General features: G+C 45.9%; 1 protein-coding gene across 4 annotated transcripts in view; it reads left to right on the plus strand.

The window, feature by feature from the left end:
- Positions 1–23,668, plus strand: part of SPPL2A (signal peptide peptidase like 2A) — an 846,443-nt gene extending 822,775 nt beyond the window's left edge. For all 4 annotated transcript variants that reach the window (XM_069624951.1, XM_069624952.1, XM_069624953.1 and 1 more), the window contains one exon: positions 22,827–23,668. In XM_069624951.1, coding sequence (XP_069481052.1) covers positions 22,827–22,901 — 75 coding nt within the window. In that variant the 3' untranslated portion in view covers positions 22,902–23,668. The remainder of the gene's footprint in view (positions 1–22,826) is intronic.
- Positions 23,669–26,333: the final 2,665 nt, after the last annotated feature.

The raw sequence follows: 26,333 nt of genomic DNA on the forward strand, positions 1-26,333 counted from the left end.
TTTTATACCACTGTTGCCTCAATTGCACAAGGATCTAGAGCCGCTTCATCTCCACAAATGCATGCCCCGTCACCTGCCTCAGGGAAGGTATTACATTGCTTGTTTTAATTGATCAGTTAAAGCACTGAGTACCACAGAAGCTGACCTCAGCCATCTGGACACCTCTCCAGGAAAATAGGCATCTTGGTAGATTTCTGTCACAGCACTCTTCAAAAAGCAGTCAGCCTTTTGGGTTATCCTGTAAACGATGTTGGGTATTTAAGCCAGGCACCCAAGACAGGTTTACAAATCAGCTCCTGCAAAACTTAATTTGCAGCCGTATACGCCAGCAGAAAAAGCCTTTAACATCCAATGAGGCTGGTCTCTCTAAAGCATCTTTTTCCTCCCGTTAAGTTCTAGTAGGTCCTACATTTGGTTGGGCTTAATACACAAACCATTCCAACCCAATCCATTATACAAAATGTAACTACTCTCTTCTGGCTGTCATGTAATTGGCAAATTGCCTGAGCGAGCGTGAAGTGTTGTGCACCTCAGAACAAGGTGGTCTTAGTGTATTGTGTGATTTTGCAGGTGGGAGAATGTTGCCAGCAAAAACACTACCAGTGACGGGGGATGACTAACAAGGGGGTTTGGGTAGGAAGGCTTGAAAGGGTATAGTGAGAATCCTCTTTTGTAAATGTTTTTGTAAAAGAAATATGAAAGTAATGCTGCTTGTGGCATTTTTACTAGCAGCATTATACCACTGAAAAATAACAAAAAATACACTTGCACTCTTCATGTTTGTACCAATGAAGTTGACTGTGTTTCATTTGAATGATAACCTTTTATTCACATATTTTCTCATAAAGCGCATCCTTTCTTCGCTGAGTAGATTCTTTATAACTGTTTAGATGAATTTCTAGTATCTGGCTTGGTGGAAAGATGTTATGAGGCCGCCCTATAGTGAACAGGGAACTCTCAGAGGTTAGCCAAAACCCACTCAAGGTAGCAATGAAGTGCAGTCAAGGCTATTCTCAGGAGATTGTGAGTGGGGTCCACAATCAGTCCACACAGTATAATTACATTTAGTCAGGAATGTAAAAAGGTACAATATTTTAGGCCATAAATACGCATTAAACTAATCAACTAGCAGGTGATATTATTACATAATACTCAATAATAAACATTTATACATTGTAAAGGTGTCGAAGAAGGAAGCTGACACAAAGGTGGCATGGTTTTGGTTATAAAGATGTATTTCTCGAATAGAAAACCTCACTGTACCCATATCTTAAAGGGATGTCCCTGTGTGATGAATCTGAGGATGTTGTCCCTTCTCCCCTAGGGGGATACTTTTCCCATGGGGACAGAATGGTGCGTCCACAGTACACAAGTCCCCCTGGGGATGGTGCACCGAAGGAGGATAACATGAGGAAGGTAGACCCCTATGGGATTGGAGGGGAACGTGGTATGCCCCCGCTTTAATACACCAAACCCCTTCTCCAATGACAATTGGTCCTCCTCCCCTCTCTTTAGATGGAGCCAATTTGTTCTGTTGCCAAATCCGTCAACCTAATTTACTTGACAAGACCAGTACAAAATAATACCAAGTACCTGCCATCTAGTTTTAAAAGAAGTACTGTGAAGAAGCCAGAGGGCTTGGTGCACTATACAAATGTAAAAATAAATCAATCAATACATAAATAAGAAGATGACCGAGAGTCCAAGGATCACTCTAGAGAAGCAGAGTGAGCCGACTAGCTTCTCACAGAATGTAATTGGCTCAAACGAATGCAACAATCCAGTGTGGGAATTCAAAAGGAGTTCTGCTGGGATGCAAGAGGAGAAAGATATTCAGAGGAGGAACTGCAAGAGCCATGCACCGGGTGAGCAGACGAGAACCGAAAAGGAAGCCGTGAATGGAGGAGAACCTGGTCCAATCTGAAAGGACCACTCAGGCTGCTGCCAAGACTAACCTCTGGGCACCCCAGGCCCCAGTGAATCGCCTGTGACGAAGGACGTGCAGCCGGGCAGAGTGATATGGCTGCAGAGCCGCTGCAAACGCTGCTTACGCAAATGATACTGGAGCCTGGAGAAGCAACGCAACTGCTCGGGAAATGCTGGTACCTGCAACGAAGAAGCAAACTGGTTCGTGGGTTACCCGAGAGGCGTTGGATGTCCGGGCAGCAAGGGGGTGAAATAGAAGCTGCACCCAGAGTAACTGATACCCTGAGAAGGGATTGCGATTCTGGGACCCACACCGATACGGAAGTGAAAGTATAAGAGGGTCTGGCACCCCAAGAGTGAGCAAGATAGAGGAGTCATATGTTTGGCAGGAGAGTGAATCAAATAGATACAACAACGAATTTCGAGTCTGGGGCCCTCGCCCATATGAGAAGCTGAGAATAAGAGTGTCTGGGACTCCGATTGTAAAAGGAGCAAACCAGGAAGAGTTTTATGCTTGACAGGGGAGTAAATCCAGCAGCTACAATGCTGCACTGCGAGTCTGGGACCCACACCCATGTGAAAGGCAGAAGCATACAGTAACTAGGAATAAGAGGGTCTGAGAGCCTGTGAGAGAAAGAGACAGTCCATGAAAGGACAGTTGCTTGGCAGGAGAGTAAACCAAGCCGTTCAGATTATTGAGAGTCTGGGACTGGCACCCACCTGAGAGATTGAGATTAAGAGGGGCAAGATTCCTGGAATCTAAAAGGATATCCTACGCTTTGTAGGGAAGTGTGCCAAGTTGGTGGGATAAAAAACGGAATCTGAGAGCTATATCCTTGTGAATTTCGCAGTGAAATTTACCTGAAAGATACAGGGCTCAGAATACCAAAAGGAAGGAAAGTAGAAGTAGTCTAGGGGAAAGGAGCACAACCCTAGACTTGGAGTCCTATACTTATGAACATTACCTATTTCATCAGTTTTGATTACCCGAGAGACTGAGTACTTTTATGTTAGTTGGAACTACCATGAACTCTTTACTTTTTGGAAGAGATCATCCTTGCCCTGTTGGTTTAAGCTGTTAGTGTTGGGGACAGAGGTAGGGTTTCAAGACACAACAGTGACAGACCTTTTGGTTTTAGACATCCTGACAATTTCACTTGTTTTCTTTGAGACAGGGAAACCCCTCTTAGCTTTAGGGATAGAGAGGAATTTTTCCAACCCTTTCTTGATTAATAAAAGTCTGTACCCAAAAATATACCATCATTGTGTCCTAGTCTTACTTCTGCACCCTTACACCTGCCTCAAACTAAAGGAATTGTCAGAATGTCCATCAAATCAAAGTTACACTGTCCTGTGTCAAATCCTACTCTAACCCTCGCACTTTAACTAAAAGAAAAACAAACAGAATGTTCTTTCTTCAGGAGACTGTCTCCCTTCTCGCTTCTTGAACAGTGTACGATGAATGGTTTCTTCCAACAGAAATGTCAGCCCGAATGACTCCCTTCACCTGGCTTACGGGCTTCACCAGTCTTTATGCAATACCCAGGAGAATGACTCCCTTCTCCTGGTGTTGCTTGGTTCAGTTCACGATACGGCCAGGGGGAATTACTCCCTTCACCTGGTGTCTTTATCACAGCTCTTGAGAATGACTCCACAACAGAAATGCCTGGGGAGATGATGCCATTCACCTGGCTTACAGGCTTCACCCAGTCTTTATGCGATACCCAGGAGAAGGACTCCCTTCCCCTGGTGTCTTCAGCACAAGTCCTGGGCCTATACCAGGATAATGACTCCCTTTCCCTAGTGTTATTTTGTACAGTTTACCACAAGGCCAGGGGTAATGACTCCGTTCCCCTGGTGTCTTTAAAACAAGTCCTAGACCTGTACCATGAGAATGACTCCCTTCTCCTGGTTTTGCTTGGCACAGTTCTTTCTCACTATTTGGGTTCACAACCTTTTCTCAGTTGGCCAGTGATTTCCTCGTTACCAGTGCACCAAGGAAGATTTCCTCTGATGCTTTTTCTCACTGTTGATCCCAGACCCTTAACTGGTAGCTCGTGGTATCCTAGTCACCACTGCGCTGAGGAAGAGTTCCTCTGATGCTGGCCTTCTCACTCTTGGGTTCCCAGACCCTTCACTCGTTATGCCCATTAACGTCCTTGCAAATACTGGGCTGGGGAAAAGCCACCTTAGCCTCTGTGCACCCCCTCGGTCCCCTCTGTTTCTTGTGTACCTTCCCTTACAGGGCTCTGGTACGTTGCCAGGACTTCCTGGAACTGGGGTACACTTCTCTGGCTCCGTGGGCTTCTCTCCTCTGCACTTGTGGATTATTGGCGTCTTCCTGGCTTTGGGATTGAGTTTGCCACAGCTGTCGGTCAATGTTTGAATCTCCTGTGCTGGAGATTTTGGACTCCGGCTGCTTTCCCCAACAGAATTGGATACCACTGTACCTAACACCACTGTGCTTCTCGTTACAGCTGCGTTCGGCTCAGTGGCCGGACTTCACAAATCTAATAGTTCTTTGTTCCTTTTTAGACATTATATCCAGTTACTCCCATGCGGATTGCACAAGTCCTTCTTCATTGTTACTGACTTAATCCTCATGCCTCTGTGGGGCCACCTCGTACCAGTGTTCTCACAGTCAATGATCTTTGTCTCCTGTGTTCTTCCTCTTCCTAGTACTTTTGGCTTTAGGCCCTATATTACATCAATACATAGGTTTGCTTTTAATGTAGTGGGTTTGGACATTAGGGAGGGCTAAGGAATGTCGGGGAGTAACAACATTCAATGGACTGTACCCCAGGTCATCGTCCTTCTATCCAGAGGGGGGGAGTCCTTCCCTATGAAGTGTTCCCGCATTAAAGCACCCCTAGGGGGACTCAACCCTATTGGGACTATTGGGTAGCAGCCTCACCTCCCTAGCCTTATGGAAAAGGGTGTCCCCACCCCTCCCCCCGGGGAGAAGTGACAAAACCTTGTGAATTGTCACATTCACCAAAGGTTTTTAAAATGCATTAAAATTACTTGTACCCCAGGTCATCGTCCTTCTATCCAGAGGGGGAGTCCTTCCCTATGAAGTGTTCCCGCATTAAAGCACCCCTAGGGGGACTCAACCCTATTGGGACTATTGGGTAGCAGCCTCACCTCCCTAGCCTTATGGAAAAGGGTGTCCCCCCCCCGCCTCCCGCCCTCCCGGGGAGAAGTGACAAAACTTTGTGAATTGTCACAACATTCACCAAAGGTTTTTAAAATGCATTAAAATTACTTAAACACTACAAGAGGTAAGTAAACGAATGCAGAAAAGATGGAACCTAGTCACAAGTAATTTCCCTAACATCAACGGTCCAATCTCTAAGAAGAATAGGCCTTGTGCCCAAATGTGTCAGGAGCCGCAATGCTTCTCCCCAGGATGTATCTGTAGCAGGTAAGTTACTTGTGTTGGTGATTGTTCAAATCAAGAGATGCAACAACTTAATAGGTAGATGGTGCTTGTTAGGACAGTTTTTCTAAAGTCCACCCAAAGGACTTCATAAGACTATCCTTGGACAATACAGAAACTCCAACTCTTAGAAGAAGGCTGTACTACTCAAGGTAGAGGTAGCTATGACAGAGTAGCCAGGCTTATTTTGGGAGGGGGATAGGACTTTAGGAAGACACAAAGAACTTGTAGCATACTGTGAAGAATCCTATGGATCCCTCCCTGAAGCCCTATTTAAAGTCTCCTCCCAGAAGGCATGGGGAAGGAAGACGTTTCCTGAACCCAACCACTGGGGGTAGGATGAGGGGTGTACTGCGGGAAGATCACCTGGGAGGTGATGGCCCGGGGGGGGGGGGGGTGATGAGATTCTGTGGGATAAGACACTGTATTTTTCCTCTAACAGGAATACTCACCAGTGTACCTAAACAGGTAATGGCTTATTGCCGTTTAAATGTCTCTAAACCCTACATTAAATCTACGGTTGTGAACCGTAAGGTTATAAAATCTGAGCAAACTTCATTAAAAGAAAGATCTTTTGGGGTATCACAAACTAAACACTTTCCTCAATCCCAAGGGTACAATGTAAAGGAGTATGGAAATGTTGTCTTCAATAAACCATCGTCCTCTGTAAACACTCATTCTCAAAGCCCCTCTCAAAAACATTAAGGGACTAAAATCTACCCTTGCAAGTAATTCAAATCTTGGAACAACTAACTTTGTTAAAAGTAACTACAAATCTCAGAATCCTGGAAGGACTGAGATGAGGGAGAGGTCTGAAGAGGCATACAGATGTAGTAGTCGGTCAATTAAGCCTAGTACCCATTGCAGTAGTCGGGCAATTGAGGCTAATAGCCCACACCTGAAAAGTATTGCTGATCCTGGGCGCAGACCAGAGGAAGGAGTGGAAGGATAAGGAACATTGGCTGGAGTGCAGGCTGTAGCAGAAGAAGCTGTGAGAAAGCATGAGGTTGGCAAACCACGCAGAAGTGGGAGAACAAGAGAGATGGCAGAACTTGGAGATAGCAGATTTCACCTGCAAGTTCTGAGAGTGTTCTGTTCCCCCAAGTCTGAAGTGCAGAGGCTGTGCAGCGGATGACGTTCAGGAGAAACAGTTTTCCCCATGTGAGCCTGATTGCCGAGCCGTGGACGTGCAGGAGACTAAGGCCAGAAGCAGGTGGCAAGCTGAGGGTCTCGGGAGCAAAACAAACTCCCAAATCGAGTGGCCAGATTGGAGACACCTGTTCAGGAGAAGGGTGTGGGTCGCCAGCGAGCCAGAAGCAGAAGAAGTTGTATTGGAAGTTGGCAAAGCAGTGCAACCTACAAAGCAAGTGTTTCAGAAGCCGGTGAGTGAAGCACAGCATTCTAACACATTGTGCAAGCCTTGCCGGTAACTGCATCCAGCTCCTTATTGACTTGTGAATGATTTTATGCGAGCAGAATTTGTTTGTTGCATTCAAAGTATGGTTAGCAATGGAAATGTAGCTATTGCGTTTACTGTGAAAGACCTGATTCTCGCGTGAGACGCTAAAGTATCGAAATCCATTGTTTTCATATTAAAAGACTGTTGCTTTCTAACGGAGTGGACATGTGTCCCTAATTAAGGAGAGGGAGTGCTGATGGAACCATTACCGACTACCTAACCTTGACAAATCACGAGTTACAAGTTATAAAGACTGAAAACTACATCAAAGAAAGGTTGTGTGTGCCTAATTGTGTTTCCCAAAGGAGGCCTGAACTCTGTTACCTTTATACGGGAATACAATTTAATGTGCCTAATTGTGTTTTCAACTGAAAGACTGAATCTTGTACTGTATCAAGAAGCGAAGTACCTTCGATTTCTGTGAAGTAAAGAGTATAAACAAGCAATACCCAAGCCAAGAGGCAACCCCAGTTGATAGTAAAACCAGCCTTTCTAAGTGTTACAGAGCCAACCAGCTGCACTGTGAAGTTGTTAACAAGCAAGTGGCTTAAATTACAAGTGTGCAAACCTTACCTGGAGCTAGGAGAGTGGCACCAAGGATTCTGGGTAATTACTTGGGCTGATAGCTGACAGAAAAGTGTCAGTAAAGCTGGGAAAGAGAATTTGGTTGCTTGTAACAAATAGTTTGAAGTATAGACAACCTTTGGCTGTGGAAGCAGGAGAGAAGGGAGTCTCAAGGGTTAATCCAGGTTGTTGTTGTGGCAAAAGGACAAGAAACGCAGAGAGGCTGCCCCTTTTGGGAAAAGGTTATCCAAAAGGATGAGTGCCTTGCCTACCTGAAGAGGTTGAAGTTCATAAGAACGTATCTCATTGAAGCCAGTCTAATAATTCAAAGTATTGAAACTGTGGTTGTAATTTGAATATGAAAACATGATGGTATATCCAGTTGTCAGCGGGAGCAATATTGCAGCAGTCTGAATCAAGTATAATACTGTGGGACAAGGGGCCATTCTCATAGTAACAGCCAGTAGAAGTGGGGTTGTTGAAGTAGAAGCAGCAACACTAAGAAGTCATCCTGACAAATATGTACATATTAAGACTGTAACTGAAGGACATTTTGGACCTGTTGATTAAGAGCTGTGAATTGTTGACAGTGGGCATGTTAGATTTTCTTTAAAACTGTTGCAAACTTTCTGTAAGAAGAAACCAATCGTCATAACCAGGATTACCATTGGTGGTATTTTTTTTTTCTGGAAGTTGAAAGAGAATCTTTCCTCGAAGAATCAAGACTTGTTACCAGTGGAACTGTGGTTGTTGAACTTTTAATTTGGACTTTCTGGAACTAATAACTGGTTCAAAACCTTTCCTTTCTTTGTTGAACATTCTGAAGTTAACTTGAATCCTGGAGAAGGGCTAAAAGTCAACTTTGAATCCTGGGGAATGGACCTTACCCAGGATAAGAAAAGGTTGTTCAACTATTGTAATGATACTGTTAGTTCTATTGTATTGCCATATATTTTATTTGTGTGTGTTTGTTTAGTTTGAGGGCCAGATAGCCTTTGTTAGAAGATGTTCCTTTCGCTTTAGTTAGGCAGGGAACTCCCCAACAGGGTAGAGGTAGTGAGGCATTTTTACATATATTTTCTTCAATAAAATGGCATATTTTGACTAGCAGTTGTCCGCCTCGCATTACTGACCCCTCACAATACGTATGGTCCAAAGAAACACTTATACACTGAGATATTGTAAAAATAATGGTGTTTAATATATACACGGGCAAAGAGAATTCTTTAGACCGGTAAGTACTATTATAAGTCATAAACACAATATAAAAACCAACACAATACTTCTGGTAAGTAAACCAATTTATATAAATGCATTTAGAATAGCAGTATGCAATTCATGCGAAGACAGACCCCATTGGACCTATGTTACTTACTCAGTTTCAGTAACAATACAGTTATACTACCAGTAGCATTGCTAGTAGATTCATTAGAACACTATAGTGTTACCCTGCCATAGTCACAAGTAAGTACTTTACAACACATGTAACTTATTCTGTTCCAGGAATATGCAGTTAGACCAACATTACTTTCTACAATAGTGGAACAATTCAAATGCAAGTAAATAACTTTGTAACACTTGTAACTTACTCTATCTCAGGAGAATACAGTTACAGCACCAACACATAGCAAGTAAGTACTTTCCAACACTTGTTATATTTTCTTCACAGAGGCCTTATACTTTAGCAGTCCTTCCCTAATGTAGGCCATGAGTGCTTTCGGAGGCAGAAGGAGGACCCTGGTAGTCCAGGGGGCAGCTGTAGGCAGAACAGGTTAAGGCACAAACTGTAGGAAAGTCGGAGTTCCAGAGGATTTCTCGTCTAACAAGTAAGTATCAGACTTAAGAGTTGGTAGAAGTGTTCCAGGGACTTCGTAGAATGCTCCCTACATGCGTTCCAGCATTAGGCCTAGGTGAACGGTATGGGCAAACTCCCAACTAGACGAATCGCCACCCTAGCCACACAGGAGTGACACGAAGACTTAAGCTAAGTATTACCTCAATCCACACAGTACGTCAGCAGTGAAGAAGAGCTTGCAGATGGACGCCTTCATGATGCAGCAGCGCAGGGCCCTGTCTCTGGATTCTTGGTCATGGTGATGAAACAAAGGACGCTGTATGGGAAATTGTAGCAGCAGTTGAGAGGAAAAGCTCCCATCAAAGGATTCTTCGGTTCTTCTCAAGGCTCTGCAGATTTGGTGCCCTTTTCAAGGTACTAGATTACTAACGGTTGTCATCTAATCAATTTGCCTCGCTATCTCAGTCCAGCACTCTCGTGAGGGGACTTCAAGCAGTGAAATATTGCTTCTGGGGCTCCAGCAGGAGTCCACCAAAGTTTTTGCGAGATTTGCTCATGGGAAGACCGTGAATAGCATTCAGCCTCAAGGTCCCGGGGTATTGGCGGTTTGCAGCCCAGGAATGTCACTGCTTTTCATGGGATGGCTCGAAATGCAGGTCTTCTTAAGACGGATTGGTTCCACCAATCCAAGAGTCTCAGTCTTAGTCTTTGACACTCCTCTGTTGCATGGAAGAAAGGGTCAGCACAGGCAGCTGTTACACAGGCATCTCCGGTCGCTGGAATCAGGTCCACGCATCTTCTCATCTTCCTTATCGGATTCAGCTCCAGTGGTCGACTTGTCTTCAGCGTCCAGATCTGGGCAATTTGTCCAGGAACCCAGCCAATCAGCACACAAACTACATTCAAACTTTGGGTGTTGGCTGTCCTTTTTGGACAGCCAACCTCCCAGCTGGAACTGGTTCCAGGCAGGCATGCCAGAAGACAAAGTACAGAGAAGTTTCAGACTCCTCCCTCGTTTCTTGTCTTCAGACACTGGAGCCTCAGCGGGCTTCACACAGGGTTCCCGCCGAAGACAAAAATCAAACCAGGACCTCCCCCCACACAGTACGGCAGAACAAGGACCAAGAAAGGACAAGCACACAAGAATACAGCCACCATTTTGGTTCAGTGGTGACGCTTCTGTGCATTACCGCGGCTGGGTGGACAGGGTGAGAAACCTGAAGGTATCGCACATCTACTCCCCAGGGATCTTCTGTTCAGGCGGCAGGCAAGGGCCATTGCTCTTGGATTCCGACAGTGTGGGTGGACTAGCGAGGGAGGATCACCTGGGAAGAAGGTCCTTTGGTATTGGGGAGAGAGTGCCATAGGGTGAGACACAGTACTTCCCCTTTTCCGACAGTGACATAATTTACCCTCCCTCAGCTTTTGTAGGATATTGTCGTTCTTATCCTACTTCTCCCCCTAAAGTGAAGGTCAGTACTGGGAAGATCATCCCAAGAGTAATGCAGGTTACCTATGATGAGTGCCATTATAGTACTGGGACGAAGAAGGGGGAGCCTGAGAGTTACAGGTCTGCAGCTCAGGCACGTCCCAATAATTGGCCAGATTGTGGTCAGGCAAACAGGGAGAATTGTATGCACCTGAAATTTCTTGGAGGCACAGGTGTATAAAAAAAGAGGTGAAGCAGCAGCAATGCGGCAAAGCACAGCTTGTAGAAAACCAGAGGAAACGGGATGCTGAGACGCTAGAGGAAGACCCTGTGCGGTAAAGTGTTGATGCGTTGCAAGGGAGCCATGCCTCCAGGAAGCCAGAGTACGAGAGCAAGAAGGGAGCCGTGACTTTGGGTGTTCCCTTTCACATGGCCAAGAAGTGCTTGTTCCCCTGAAAGGAGTCCTTCAGGGGTGCCTGATGGGCAGGTGCTAAAATGCTGACCTCGAGTCCCAGAAAGCAGCTGACTACAAACAAGAAAGTGGCAACTGGTGAGTTGTAAAGAGTTATGCTGAAACCTGGTGCATGTATGAAAAGACATTACAATACATCAGGAACGCTAGCGTGCATTCTGCACGTCTTGGAAAGCCTCCGTATGAATTTGATTGAAAAGCGAAAGCACTACATTGTATCAAGCGTGCTTGTGTGCAACCGGCACGTCTTCAAAAGCTTCCAATTGAAATATACTATAAAGACGCTGGCAGCATAAACGTGAAGCCAGCAAAGTGGGAGCAACATATAGAACGAGCAGATTTCTTTTAAACCAACAAACCCACATTAAGCCAACAGAGGGAGACTACTAACTTACAAGTTATTGTGAACTTTGTAACTTAAAAGCATTGCCACAGTGGCAGGTAGTGGGGCAAGGACTACTGGTTGCGTGACCTGTAATGGGTGGGCCATGTGGCTCAAACTGTGCCTAAACCAGCCAGGAAGGTCCCATCCCATCCAGAAGGAGTCTAAAGCTTAGGGAAGAGAACCCCTGAGCCCTTTGTGTTATGAACCAAGGCGGGAAGCTTAGGGAAGAGCCCTGTGCACCCTTGGAACTGTTTATTCTGCATCCAGCTTGGGGAAGAGCCCTGAGCCCCTTTGGAACTATGTTCTTTATACATTTAGCTTGGGAACGAGCCTTCAGCTCCTTTGGAACTGTATACATTATACATTGCAGGTGCCTCCCTCTGGAACAGCCTACCTCCCTCTCTCTGTCTTGAGTCGGACCTAAGTTCCAGAAACTCCTCAAGACCTTCCTCTTCTCTTCCTCTTTCTCTCTCCCTCTCCCATGATAACCTCCTTTCTCTTCTGTCCTGCTTTCCTCATTGGTTCTCTTCTCCAACCTGCTCCGGTCGCTGACTGGTCGTCTGGTACACCTACAGGGCCTCCAAGGCTACCCCTCCAGTCTTGCACTTGACTCTGGGCCTATGCACTGTGCCTACACTACTGCTCTTGGAAAACGTTCCATGAGAGTGGCAACTACTCTGCACTTAACCCTTGCTCCTGCTGGACTGGGCACACTTGACCCCCTCCCCCCTCACACTTCCCGTCAGCGCGCATGCATGACTTTGTATGTACTAGGCTTAGCAGGTGTGTCTGGCCTGTCCTCCTCCTGTACCCCTCCCTAGCTTGGTTGTGCCTGAAAAATTCCAACCTTTTTTGTCTTTGTATGTCCTTCTTCCCCCCACCCTCCTCTCTCCCCACTCTTTTCTCATGCACTTATATCAGTAGTAATTCCTCTGGCCTAGTATGCTAGTTATTGTTGTTTAAATCATTCAGAATCTTCAAGGACTATGAATGATGACTATATCCCCTTTTCCCGCCTTCAAGCACTTTGAAGCACTTCACTTGTGTCTAAGCGCTTTACAAATAAAAAATTACAATTTATATTTAGCTTGAGCTCCCTTGAAACTGTGTTCTCTGTGCATCTAGCTTTGGGAAGGACCCTGAGCTCTCTTGGAACTATATTCCTTGTGCATCATAACTTGAAACTTGGGGAAGGGGAGACTGAGCCTCTTGAGAACATTGCCCCCTTGAATTGTATCCTGAACGTAGAAAAGGGAGCTAGAGATTGCTGCAATCTTTTACTTTTAAACACTATTTTGAGTTAGAATATCCCTATTGTACATTAAGGTGTTAATATGAGGGCAAGCATAGGTTGTGACACAGATAGACTTTTGTTTTTGGACTTTAAGACACTGATGTTCCCTAGTAGGTAGGGCAACCCCCACCATAGTTATAGGGCAAGTTAGGCGTTGCATCCATCCTGATATTTTAATAAAGGTTTTGAAACTGGTGTGTGTTGTCTGTGTCATCTCTTGATACCATGCCTTCCACGCCACAGCCTGCCTGCAGAGACTTTTTCTTTTTTTTTTCCAAGTACATTTTTGTTAGCATTTTTCAAACTGGTAACTTTGACACAAGGTCGTCCCTCCTCCGCCTCCCCTTGCCGTCCCACCCCCCCTGATCCAAGAGCGGTCCTTGCTTGGTTCCGTGCCGTCGAAACAGTATGCTGCTGTGACAGTGTTTTTATAGAACTTCCCCCCTGGGAGGGCCAATGTTTACACCCGCTGTGCAAGCCCCTTACAGTTCAGTCTCTTCTTGCAACTCAATAATTCCCCAAAGTTCCATGACTTTAGGACACCAGGCCCAGAGAGCTCCACTTTTTAGATAACTCAGAAGGTTGGACTAATCTGAAATGAACCTTAAGCGTTCTCCTTGGATTGAGTAAGTGAGCCATTCCATGGCTACTAACAACCAGACTTTAGCTATCCACTTGTGTTCTAGAGGAGGTTCTTTTGATTTCCATTTACGTGCCAGAACAAACACTGCCAACATCATTATCATAATGTATAACTTTCGGCCTGGCTTAGTTGTGATGGTTTCCAGGACCCCATTTAGTCCTAACAAATCTAGGCCTCTGTTCCCTCCCCATGACCTGGGTAACTTCCGCTGTATTTGTTTCCAATACTGATCAATTTTTGGACACTCCCACCATATGTGAACCCAGGTGCCCACTCCTCCGCATTCCCTCCAGCAGAGCCACAATGTTTTAGTGTACATTTTATTTAGTGTGGTCGGGGTTAGATGCCACTGGAGCATCAGTTTCAGCCACATCTCTCTAATTTGGATCAATCTTGTTAGCTTGGGGGATCTGTTCCCATAGCTTTTCCCACTCTGATTCCCCTATAGCGCACCCTGTGTCCTCTTCTCATTTCTTAATGTATGTTCGGTTCGGAGGGGCTTCACTCTGCTTGATGTGTTTGTATATGGACGCCAGCACCCCCCTGTCAGCCGAATCAGTGTCTAGATACTTTTCAAAGTGGGTAAGCAGGCGGGACCCTGCCTGTTTTACCGATGGGTGAGAGATCCAGTGCCTCAGCTGGACATAGGTGAATCTCTGCTTTTCCCCTAGATCGATGTCTATTTTGCACTGCTTAAATAGTTTGACCTTTTCTACGTCGAACATGTCTCGTATCATATGGCAGCCCCCTTGTTGCCAGGCGTCAAAAGCAGAAGTTTGTTTGTGTCCTGGGGTGAATTGCGGATTGTCAAAGAGGGGAGTATACGGGGAGGGATAGGTGGTGATGTGCGCTCTTTTTACTGCGTGGTCCCATGCGTCTCCAATTGTTGAGGTTATTTCGTTACAGTACATTCGGTTGGTTCTGTCAGACCTTGGTTTCCACAGTATTCCCTTTAAATTCCCTTCCACAACCGCCATATCCATCGGCCTCCATACCTTCCCCCTGTCCATTTGCCAATCCCTGATGATTCTGGTTTATGCCGCTAAGCAGTATGACCTGAAGTCTAGCTCTCCCATGCCCCCGTGGGAGGTCCGAGTTCTCATCAGCCTTGCTGCTACTCTTGGGTGCTTCAGATTCCAGACAAATCGGTTCATTATTTTCTGGATGGCTCTAAAAAAGGTTGCAGGGATGGTTATGGGGAGGGCCGTAAAGTAGTATAGCAGTTGTGGTAAGATCACCATCTTTAGGGTGTTAATGCGTCCTAGCCATGTTATCGATAAAGGGCCCCAGTCAATCTGTTTAGTTTTGAGCTCCTCTAAGAGGGGCGGTTAATTTGCCTGGTACAGTTCTCCTACCGATGTAGTCAGTTGTATCCCTAGGTACTTTATGGATTTGTCGACCCATCTATATTCATAGGCCCTTTTGAGATTTTGCTCTGCGCTCTCTGATAGGGTGAGGGTGAGAACTACAGATTTGTGCGTGTTCATTTTTAGACCTGCCACCTGTCCAAAGCGGTTAAGTTCCCTGCCCATTGCTTGCAGAGAGGTCACGGGATGGGTCAATGACAGCAGCATGTCATCCGCAAAGGCGCCCACTTTGTGAACATGACCCCCAAATGGTATTCCTTTTATATCTTTGGCAGCCCTAATTGCTGACAGGAATGGTTACAGATGTAGTGCATACAGTAGAGGAGACATTGGGCAGCCCTGTTTTGTGCCCCTTCCTACCGGAATCAGGCCTGAGATTTGTCCGTTAATAGCTAGTCGAAGGAGCAGGTTTTGGTAGTTGGCCTTGACCCAGTCCATCTAGTTGGGTCTGAAGCCCATCTTAGCCATGGTGGCAAAGAGAAAACCCCACTCCACCCGATCGAAGGCCTTCTCCATGTCGATACCTGGCAGGAGGGCCGGTATGTTTTTTTTTTTTCTGGGCCTTTTCGACGAGATGGGCTATTCTTCTTACATTGTCTGATGTTTGTCTGCCTCTGATAAATCCTGACTGGTCTGGCTGTATTACTTTGGGAAGAATCGTGTCAAGCCTTGAAGCTAGAATTTTGGTGTGTATTTTGGCATCGACGTTTATTAACGCTATGGGCCGTTAGGACCCACATTCGGTCGGGTCTTTGCCCATCTTATGTATTAATATCACCTTTGCCTCCTCCATTGTTTTGGGAAGGGCCTTGGTAGTTCCGGTATGGTTGAATGGTTTTATGAGGTAGGGGATTGGGGTTTCTTTGTGTAATTTGTAGAATTACGCTACGAAACAGTCAGGGCCTGGGAATTTGTTAGGAGGTAGGGTGTTTATTACCCTTCTGACCTCGTCAATTGTTATCTCCACTTCCAAGAGATCCCTATCCTCCGTCAAAATCCTTTGGAGGTCGATTTTATCTAGATAGGCCTACTGCTCGGAGGAAGCCGGATTATTGGACCTGTATGGTGTAGTGTAGAATTTAAGAAATTCCCTTTCTATATCTTTGTTGTTGGTGCTCATTCGGCCTCCCTCCCTCTTGATTTTCAGGATGGTTTTGTCGCTCTCCTCTTTCCTCATCATTCTTGCCAATAGGCAGTCAGATTTATTAGCGTTGATATAGTATCTTTGGCTTTGGCGAAGAAGGTTACGCTCTGAATGAGGTTCAACTGCCCTCTTACTGCCCTATATTCTCTTTTAATTGTTGCTGTCTGTTTGGAGCTCATCTGGGCCATTATGGCTTTAATGTTGCCCTCTAGTTGTTGCCCCTCCAGCCCCCACTCTCTATCTCTTATAGCCGTTATCGCTATAATTCTCCCTCTAATTGTGGCTTTGAGGGCATCCCACCATATTTGCGGTGCCGTGTCTTCCCTGTTATGTTTCGCGAAGTCCTCCACCTCTCCCTCTATCTCCCGGCGAGCGTCGGGGTTTTAAAAAGCAAAACCGGATATTTCCACCTCCACATGCCCGGGGGGCCTTGTGGTCTGCGTAAAGATAGGGTTAATGGAGCGTGGTCGGACAGACTGATTGCCCCTATTGCAATATCCGTTGCTCTGCCTACCAGGGGTTTTGAAATCCATATGTAGTCAATACGTGAATGTGTCCAATGTGTGTGCGAGTAAAAGGTGTAACCCTCTGTTTTTCCTTGGAGTTCCCGCCACGCATCACTATAGCCAAGTCGTGAGTTTTCTTTATAAGGTCCCCTGAAGGTCTCACCTGTGTACCCCATGTAGTCGTGCTCCTATCTTTAGCAGGGTCCCAGGCCATGTTGAAGTCTCCTGTTAAAAGGATATGGGCCCTAGCAAATTTTCCCAACCGCGTGAGGGATTTTTGGATTAATGGATTGGTTTGGTGCATAAAGGGTTGCTATTGTGTAGGTCCCCCCCCCCCCTTCCCTCTAAGACCATGGCTAGATACCTCCGCTGGTCGTCTTTCTGCATCCCAGTGACTGTCAGATCCAGTCCATCTTTCAGGGCTATCAGTACTACCCCTTTCTTGCTTGATTGTTGGCCTGGATAATGTTTTCAGTAGCCCCAGAACTTTATCCTATGCATATCTCTGGTTTGTATGTGGGTCTCTTGTATAGTCACAATGTGTGGTTGTTCCCTCCTTAGAAACCTCTCGACCTTCTTCCTTTTAACATGTGAGTTTAGCCCGTTAACACCTTCAGCCATTGTGGGCCCTGAATCCCCTTCCCCCCCCTCCTTGGGAAGTCGTACCGTGTACCCTGGTGACTCTCCATCCGATTTAGGACTCTTGGATCTCCCCTGTTCCCCTCCTCCTGCGGCCCCTCGCCCCCTGCCCTCACCTTGCCCCTCCAGGTGAGCTCGGCTGGCTCGTGGCCCCCTTGTACTGCGGTGACGAGAGCCGAGCTCAAGAACTAACCCAGACCAGCCCCACGCAAGATCTCCTATTCCCATTCCAAGATCCCATCCCCTCCCTGCTTCCAATTTTCCTCTTTTTACTGTTAACCTGAAGCATTAAACTTATTTGTGGTAGCGAGCGCCCTCCCCGGGCTCAAGTGTTAGGTCTTGAATGCTCCTCTCAGGATCTGTCGGGGCTTCCCAACAGGATGTCCTAGTGTTCAGCCACCACTTTCTTTTGGTCTTTCCAGGGTGTGGGGCCAAGTTCCCCCTTCCTCGATCTCTTGGTCCCCACCGTGGACCATTACCACGGTTTGCGCATGTTGGGGTGGTACTCCACGCCGGCAAGAGTCGTGGTGGGCTGATCTTCAAGGCCCAGCAGGGCCAGCCCTTGGTCGCATGTTGAGATCTTGAGTTGCCTGCCCTGCCAGTTAAAGCTCAGACCGAACGGGTGGGACCACCTATATCATATTTGTTGAGATCTCAGATAGATCAATACGGGGCCCATTTGCCTCCTTTTGATAAGTGTTATTTGCGCCAGGTCTTGGTACAATAATATTTCGTGGCCCTTGTAAGTGATGCGCTCTGCCTTCCTGGCCTTTTCCAGGACTGTCTTTTATCGCGTAGTTGTGGAAGGTCACCAAGACATCTCTCGGCCTCGATCCTGGTTCTGATCTACGTGGACCCACCCTATGTATTCTGTCAAACTGGAACTCTGTCTCTTGAGTCTGAGTCCAGGAGATCCACAAATATGGTCTTGAGTGTTCGTGTTAGATCTTGGTCTGGTATGTCCTCACAGAGGGATTTTACTCGTATATTCGCTCTCATTGATCTATTCCTTGGCCTGCAGCTCCAGATTTTGGGTAGCAACGGCCAGTGTTCCCAGAAGGGTGTCGGCCTTCCTTGCATCCTCTGTCAGCTCTTGTATTGCCCGCTCATTGGTGTCTACTATCTCTTCCCTTTTTATTTCCCTTATTCCCTCTGCCAGGTCTTCCCGCTACGTATCCATCTGCTTCTGTCCCGCCGCCGTAATGTTGTCCACCAACTCACCCATGAATTGTTTAAGAATGGCGTGGGAGACTGGTCTGTCTTGATCCTCTTGGCAAGGGGCTGCGGCATGTTCGTTAGTCCAGTCTCCCTTCGCTTGATCTTCTGATGGCTCGGGTTCTTTAGACCAGATCTTTGTGAGAGGGCCTTCCATTCCCTCTTTGGCGCATTTCAGGGTGGCCGGCGTATCCTTCAATCTGTTCCTTGACATTTCCGGAGAGAGCGCTGCAGTCACACGCTATTTGTACAAAGTTAGTTGCAGTTGAGGTCCTGGTGGTGTGTGGTGTGTGGTGGGTCATTTCCCGTTGAGGAGTAGGGGGCCCCCTCTATAAGGTTGTGTTTTGGTCGCTTACACCGGCGTCCTCCTTATTAGTTAATTCTCAAGCTGCCTGTTTTAACTCTTGTCTCGAGACTGCCCTGTTCTCCCTGCGGGGCTTTGGCACCTTGGGCAGATTGGATAGTGCTCATTTGGGATGAGCCTCACTTAGAGGACCAGCGTCACCTCTAGTTTTGATGTCTGAGCTGGGTGAACCTGTTTGCACTCCCTCAGCGGGCACCTCGGTCGCTCCTCGCTGTGCCTCCTGCACCTCCGGGAGCCAGATGGACCTGGGGAGCTGTGTTTACTTGTGCCCCTCGATTGGAAGGGAGACCTATAATGAGTTTTTTCCAGGTTGATCTGTGCTTTATTTCCCTTTTCTTGGCAATTGCCCATGGAGGTCCTAGCTTCCTGGTAGCTCCGAGGACTACCGGCCTACTCCTGCCCTGTGTTGCTACCCTTCAGGCTGCTGGCAGTTGCTGGGCTGAAGGGTTGTTTTGTCTAGCCCGGCTTCTTTTGCTCAGTATTCCGTATAGTCTCCTGGCGCGCAGGGGGCTGAGCTGGGGTCTGTCGTTCGACTCTGCCCCGCGTAAGCCCACGGGCAGGGCAGATCTGCTGCTGTTCTTCCTAATGGGCCCTTTCTCTCAGGAGGACCGCGGCGCTCCCCTCCCTCCCCCCACGAGCCTCTGGGCTATTTTCATCCTGTCTGACCATCAGTCATGCTGCAGAAGGTCCGCAAAGCTATGTTGCGGGTCGGGCACTGTGCTTGCGTGACAGCCCTGGGTTTGGCGTGTGCTGCAGGGCCTTGTCAGTGTGCTTTGCCGCGCCACAAGGGATGGGGGCCCGTGTTGGTGTTGGGCTATCGGGCCAATGGTAGGTCTGCCCACCTTGAGGCGCTTGGTTGCCGGGAGATGTCTTCTAGCCGAATTCTCCGACTGCTGGGGACAGGCCACTGAGTTTGGAGGATCTTGGCTCAAGTAGGTGAGTGGGTGCCTTCTCAGACCCGCCTGTGACCAAGGCTCGGGTCCCGGTGGTGCTCACTTCAGCCCTTCTACCTTCCGAGGCTCTGGGGGGGTGGGTCGGATGATTGATCCAGGGAGAGAGCTCCGAGCCAGCCCTGCACCGATGGGGTCCGCTTCCTTGCACCCCGCGGGGTTTGTGTCACTGGTAGCAGAGGCTCGTCTTGGGCGGCCCAACCTCCGATCCCAGGCTTTTGGTGCGTATAGGAAGATGTGACAGTCCTGGTGCCGTCCTTGGCCATGTTCCCAGGGACCTCGAGGTTGAGGGCTGAGTTGTGCAGTGTTGGAGCCAGGTCCCTTACCCCGTCGGAGTCCGTTCGGATTGCTGTTCCGTACTAGCCTTATTCTCTCACTCTGCTCCGATGCCGTTATCTGTGTCAAGTGGGTGCTGGGGAGGGATGTATTTGCTTTTCCGGTCGTTTCAGGTGCTACGTAGGTCAGGGGCCGCGGTGCGCAATGAAGCGCGGCCATCTTGGAATCCCAAGAGACTGTATCTTAATGTTATCATATGGAGGACAAGGGGAGACAAATTATTTGTGCTCACTTACCCACCTGACTCGATTTTCCCTTGGCGAGGAAGACTTGCAAGATTCACTGATGCAGGCCTCTTCAGGACACTTCACAGGACGAGGGAAAGTGAGTTCCAGCAGCGGCCACTGCACACAGATGACCGCAGGCGTCCTTCCAGTCGCAGTTGAAGAAGCTTCTCCAGGACAAGATGCCTTGAGGCTGTCATGCTGAAATTCACAGAGAAGGTGACTAGTACCACAAGCTTGCGACTACCAAAGTTCCATGTGCAACAGCGGAACAGTGACGCTTCTGGCGAGGTAGCCCATGAGAGAGCTGGTCAGTCCTTCAGGTGGTCCAGGGACACTTAGGAAGGCCAATCCTCGAGAAGAGGTTGGGACTGGTTGGTCCCACAATTCAAGGTTTGAAGCACTGCACATGACCTCTGCAGATCAGGTAGTCCAACGGGGCTTCACGAGGCCAGACACAAGAAGGGTTGCCTTTAGTCGGTTGTTCTTTGCCCCAACGCTGATCTGAAGAAATGGCTGCACGAGTCGTCTTATCCAAAGTCCAGCCTGGAAGCAAGTTCAGGCCCACCAGTGGTAAGGATCTGCATCATTCAAACAGCCAGTAGTTGTCCAACCAGGGACAACTATTGGTTTAACTGATTACCTCACTCATTAATGCACGCACGCACGCTCACTCACTCACTCACTCACTCTTATATTGAATGTACTGAACTAGCAAGGCAGGAAGAAGGCCAAACTACAATATGGTCAAAGAACAAGTGAAAATCTCAGGCCACTGCCATTTAGGGCACTAGCCACATTTAGTAGCCATACTAAACATGAATGTGCACACTAGAAATAATGCAAGAATGGTCAAATATAGATCTGCTTGCCACCAGTTTGTCTTTAGGCACATGTAAAAGTAACCAAAAATTCCAAGTGTAAAATGCTAGGGTGATACAAAAGTATACCCATTGCACTGCATTGTAAGATGCTGTGTGAAATGTTAAAAAGTTACAAAAATGTAAAAGATAAAAGGGAAACATAGTTTCCAAGTACTGATAGTCTGAAGGACTGATCATTTTCCCCATAACAAAGGAGCAAAAGGCAGGGGTAGTGAATCTGAATGCTTTACTTCCCCTGAAAAAGTCAGAACAGGTTAAAAAACGAAGCTAAAAGATTAGGGGAAACTCTGGAGGGAAAGTTGCCTAACGAGAAATCTTTCCTAACAGTAACTTCGACCTCATGTTTGTCATGATTTCAACCCTTATTGTGATGCATTCTTTTAGTTAATCCGTCAGCTGTTTGGGATGTTGGTTCTAATGCAGGGTGACTGCCAAAATACCCAGATGAATAACCTTATTCAGCGAATTCTGCACTGTTTTCTGTGACATGGAACATCACCAGAAAATGAAAAGTGTATGACTCCACTGTAGAGAAAGCACGATTAGCGGCCTTCTCCAGACATGTCTCAATCAGGGCATAAGTAGCTAAAAGTCGCTTAGTGCTATTCAAAATGTGTTTGGCCAATTTCTAGCTCTCTGGTGTGGCTCATTTCACGTAATTGTCAGTCTTACCAAATGTTGGGAATAGGAAGAGTCAGGACTCATTTACTTTTCAATATCCCCCTGCCCCTCCGTCTTTGGACTAAATTCCTCAGGTTGACTTAATTTAAGGAATTTGCGGCTCATTTATGGCCATGCAGAGGGAAAGAGATGTAGCTAAATATGTAAGCGTAGGGATCAAGTTATGTACCAATGTCCACATGCATAAGCAGTGGCAAGCTGCTCTGGTTTGATTTAAAGCAGTGATTTTCTGCATCTGTCACTTGTTAGGAGGGCGACCACTCTTTGGTACAGGCCATGGATAAAGAGCAGTGTCCATGCATGCACACATCCTTTTCTACTTTCCAGGTCTTCCTGTTCCCCCACCATGGCCGGATGTCTCCCCAGGCAAATCTCTTTTGAAATTCTGGGTACTAGTCTAGAAATACATCCATGGTCTTGCTCCCCAGTGCCTTGCTAAATGCATCTTGCTGTACTCTTCCTCTCTAACTCTGTTCCTTGCCTCTTCAGTTTTCCACTCTCCTGTGCCTCCTCCCTCTTTCACTTCTTTTCCCTACTCCACTTCAATGCCTTCCCCAGCCATGAAAGTGATCACCTCAGTGGAAGTCTTTAAAAATAGGATCGGACGCCACCCACTAGCAATGAAAGGAACTCCCTCCCCACGCTTTTAGCCAAACTAACTGCCCCAACTCAATTGTTCTGAATTCTGCCCTCAGGACTACACTATACAATATGTAAACATGTAAATACTGGCTTCGGGCTCTCAATGTTAAAAAAAACATGATCTCCTCCAGTCTCAGGTATATGTTCCTTCTATCTCTTCACCATCAGTTATAAGAGATTCAATCCAACATGCTCCCCTATAGAGGCCCCTTCCCCAGGTCTGATTCTGCTCTCTGTTATTGCCCACTTTATAGGTCTTTTCTTTCCAAAATGACATCCTGTTCTTCAGGAAAATATAGTTAACATAAGTGTAACTTTATCCTTTTGGTCGATAATATGTCCCTTTTTTGTTATTACAGAGCAAGTACTGATAACACCTATGCTGTTATCTCTGTGACTTTGACCTTTTCCTTAAAGGGTTTCTGTTTTCTTTAAGAATTTGTGAAATGTTGTTTTTATTTCTCATAGGTAATGCAACACCAGGAGAATCCAGAGAGTGAAGAAAATGCTGGAGATGCCAATGAATACCCCAAAGTACCCTAACACACGTGCAACAAGCGTTTTGGAGTGTTTATAGAACAAAAGCATTGCACAGAACTACACTGATTTTTATAACTCTTAACTCTAAAATTAAAATGCTTTCTTTATTCATCATAAAAGCAATGGCCTTTTCCAACAGGGTATGTATATTTTTATGAGGCCTCCCTATCACGCCCAAGTGGGTAAACCAGATTATTTTATAGAACTTGGAGAAGTGTGCCTTTTGTTAATCTGAATTATAGGATCTATGCAATTTTCAAAAGTAGGTATATTTTTATGAATGGGTTTCTTGGCACAGTAGTCCTTACACGCATGCAGCGCTGAATACTTCTTCATAGCTATTTTGATCATAGTATCCTTTTCATTCTGTTAAATAGGTGCATTCACTTACCAAATGTGAAACCAGAGAGAGAGTGCATACATGATGGTATGTACAGTTTGTTCTTCAAAACAAAATGATCTAACAAGCCAATGTCTATCTATTTTACGGGATGGACTTCCAACAGTAGGACCTTCCTCCTATGATATAATTTCACCACCATGTAGCAGGATGATCATTGACATGTGCAGCCTGAACTAATTTAACATAACATTAGATATTTAGTCCAGAAGTATTGGCTACTACAAAACCATGTTATAAGGAACAAGTAAAGACGATAGTGATGCTGCGAATACGCATCAAATACTGTTATGTTTTATTATTTATTCTGTTTATCCACATGTTTAATAAGAATGTTAACATAAATACATTTCACTATTGACTATCGGCATCACATGTGAGTTCTATCTTTTACGTTGTTATAAAGGTTTGTTAATGAGGATGTTTTTTCAGCCTTAGTTGCAAGTTCTCATTCATGGTGCCAAGATGCTAATTTAAACATTTAAAGCCTGACTTGCTTTATGTAGAACAACTTACAAATCGTAGGGAACTCCATTTTTCAAACTGTATTCGTCTCAGGTTTGTTTGATGCAGAAAATAGCAGCACCTCCTTTGTCCTAGACCACAATATTTAATGTTGCATTGTGAAGTTTTGCCTGAGCCTTGCAAACTCTTTTAAGATATATGTACCAACATCTATATTATGTCCAGTTTGTTGTGAAGATTAGCCTCCTTTTAAAGCACAGAAAAAGGAAACAAAGTAATAATTACATGCCTGTAATTCTACCTCCTCCCCCCCTTACTCTCAACTGATGGATTGTCATTCCTGGTACAGAGAGGCACTGTAGCACCGACATATGTTCAACAGTTTGAATCCCAGGAACAGCCACTGGCTGCCCTGGCCGCTCCACTTAACACTACTGATGGCTTTGCAAGGATCTATTCATTTCTTTTCCCTGGTTAAGATTGAAAAATGTTTACACAGCGGAAACGTGATTCCACTTGTCATTACATTTTTCTCTACATCAGCACTCTTTTGTGCATACAGTAGCTCTAGTTCTTGTGACAGCTTCCCTAGGCTATCTATCTCCTGCTTATGCCAAACGTCAAAATCATTAAGGAAAGAAGACCTTGCCTGCCCGTTTTCTGTAGTTGACTCCCACTGGTCCTTATTGAAGTGTTTCGGTGTAATGCACATATGTACTTATACTACCTTTGTGATTCTGATTCATCTAAAAACATTAAGATCTAGCTAGATAGCACTCATCTTTGTGATCTGCACACCTCATAATTTTACTCAAAGTGAATCTTACTATTTCCTCAGTTCCATTGATCAGGCAATTTTCTCTTCTGAAAAAAACCTTACTTTTTCTGGCAGGCCTCTCTACAACCAGGAAGGGAGATGGAGCTACCTTCTCGATATAACATGTACATTATTACTCATGCAGCCTAATGCTAGGCTGAGACCCGAGGTACCAAAAGCCATTCAGCAAGGTGGCCACCAGGCTAAACACTGTGACTCTCCCTGAGGTCCATAGACACCCCAGTATTCTGGCCCTACTTGAGGTTCCCGTGAAACATAAAGACGGTCTCTCATCCCACCGTGCTTTGACCGGTTGAGCCTCTTAATCTGCTTGAAGATTGCCCATTTAGGACATCTCCTTCCAGTGTTTTCTTCTGGTGCTGTTTCGACTCTCACATTCCCATCCTGCTGCTGATCTGGTATACTTTTTCTAGCCATGCATGGTCACACTGACTCTGAAGTACTCTTTGGTGATCTTTCAACTGTTAATCTCAGAATTTACCACAGCCTCCATTTGTTGTACATTATCAACCACATGCTCTCCCTCCACACTTGCTGGCGTATCACTCATGAGTCCTCTATGAGGATGGTAGTCTACTAGGTTACCCAGATTCATCCACCGGCTAATGTGCCACCAGTGGTACATTTATTCAGGCATCTGCCACTCCACCAGTTTAAGGTCCTTTGTCGCATCTAACAGACCAGTCTTTCCATTAAACCTATTTGATGGTAAGACCGCTTAGTCATAGGTGCAATCAGGAGAAAAAAAGTAGAGTTATTTTACTGACAACCAATTCTTCCATGAACTCAGGAGTGGCACATTAAACTGTCTCAGCTTTTAGTTTGAGGGGTCAATCCCAACAAAAAAAGGGATGTGGGTCTTTGTCTCCTTTTTTTGTAGCAGCCAGAAAAATTCCATAATTCTACAAGAGACATCCATATTAACAATAGAAAGTGACCAACACATTTCGGGCACCTAACAATACATCTGTATGTATATCTTTCATCCCAAAGCACTATACTCTGTGATTTTGGTGACCCTAAGCGAGGAAATACTTCTCCTCCACAGCTCCTGACTGAGAACTAAAATCATTGATTCCAGGGTAAAACATTTTTACCACAAGTCTCTTAACAAGGCTTCACCCAGTGCAGATGCACTCTACAAGAGCCACGATCGCCAAATGTAAAAAAAACATTAAGAGGTAAAATCCGGAGTTCCTGGTGTCGGCACAAAATAAAGATATTGGCAGGTTTTCTGAGATTTAGAGCAATAACACTGCTTATGCTATGCTCCACCTGCGACATGGGCATGGCAGAAGGGAGCATCTCTCACAGTTTCTCTACAGAGACAAGACATTTCTCCACCCCTTTCCAACTCAAGAGATGCAAGGAAAGATTTTGAGGCTGCCCTTTGATTGCACTTTTTTGTAAAAATAAAAGTACACATTTTGAAATGTGTGTGAAAAAGTTTCAGAACAGCAAAGACTGTCTTCGATTAACCTATCTAAAAAGCCACCACAGAGTCTGGGAGATCCTCCCTCCAAATATAGTGAGCTCCTCTAATGGGTTTCATGATTTTATTATCTACCAGAGCAAACGTTTCAGCAATAACCAGAGTAAAAGTAGCAAAAGTGATTCCTGTTTCCATAAATCACAAACCATTCCTTGTCAAATGTAGGAAAAAATGGGGGACAAGAAGAGACAATGAAACATAATACAAGACACATTGGTCGTAGGTCTGGGATTCAGATTA

This window comes from Ambystoma mexicanum, chromosome 11 (genome assembly GCF_040938575.1).
Source record: "Ambystoma mexicanum isolate Mex_15411 chromosome 11, UKY_AmexF1_1, whole genome shotgun sequence".
Classification (NCBI taxonomy): domain Eukaryota; kingdom Metazoa; phylum Chordata; class Amphibia; order Caudata; family Ambystomatidae; genus Ambystoma; species Ambystoma mexicanum.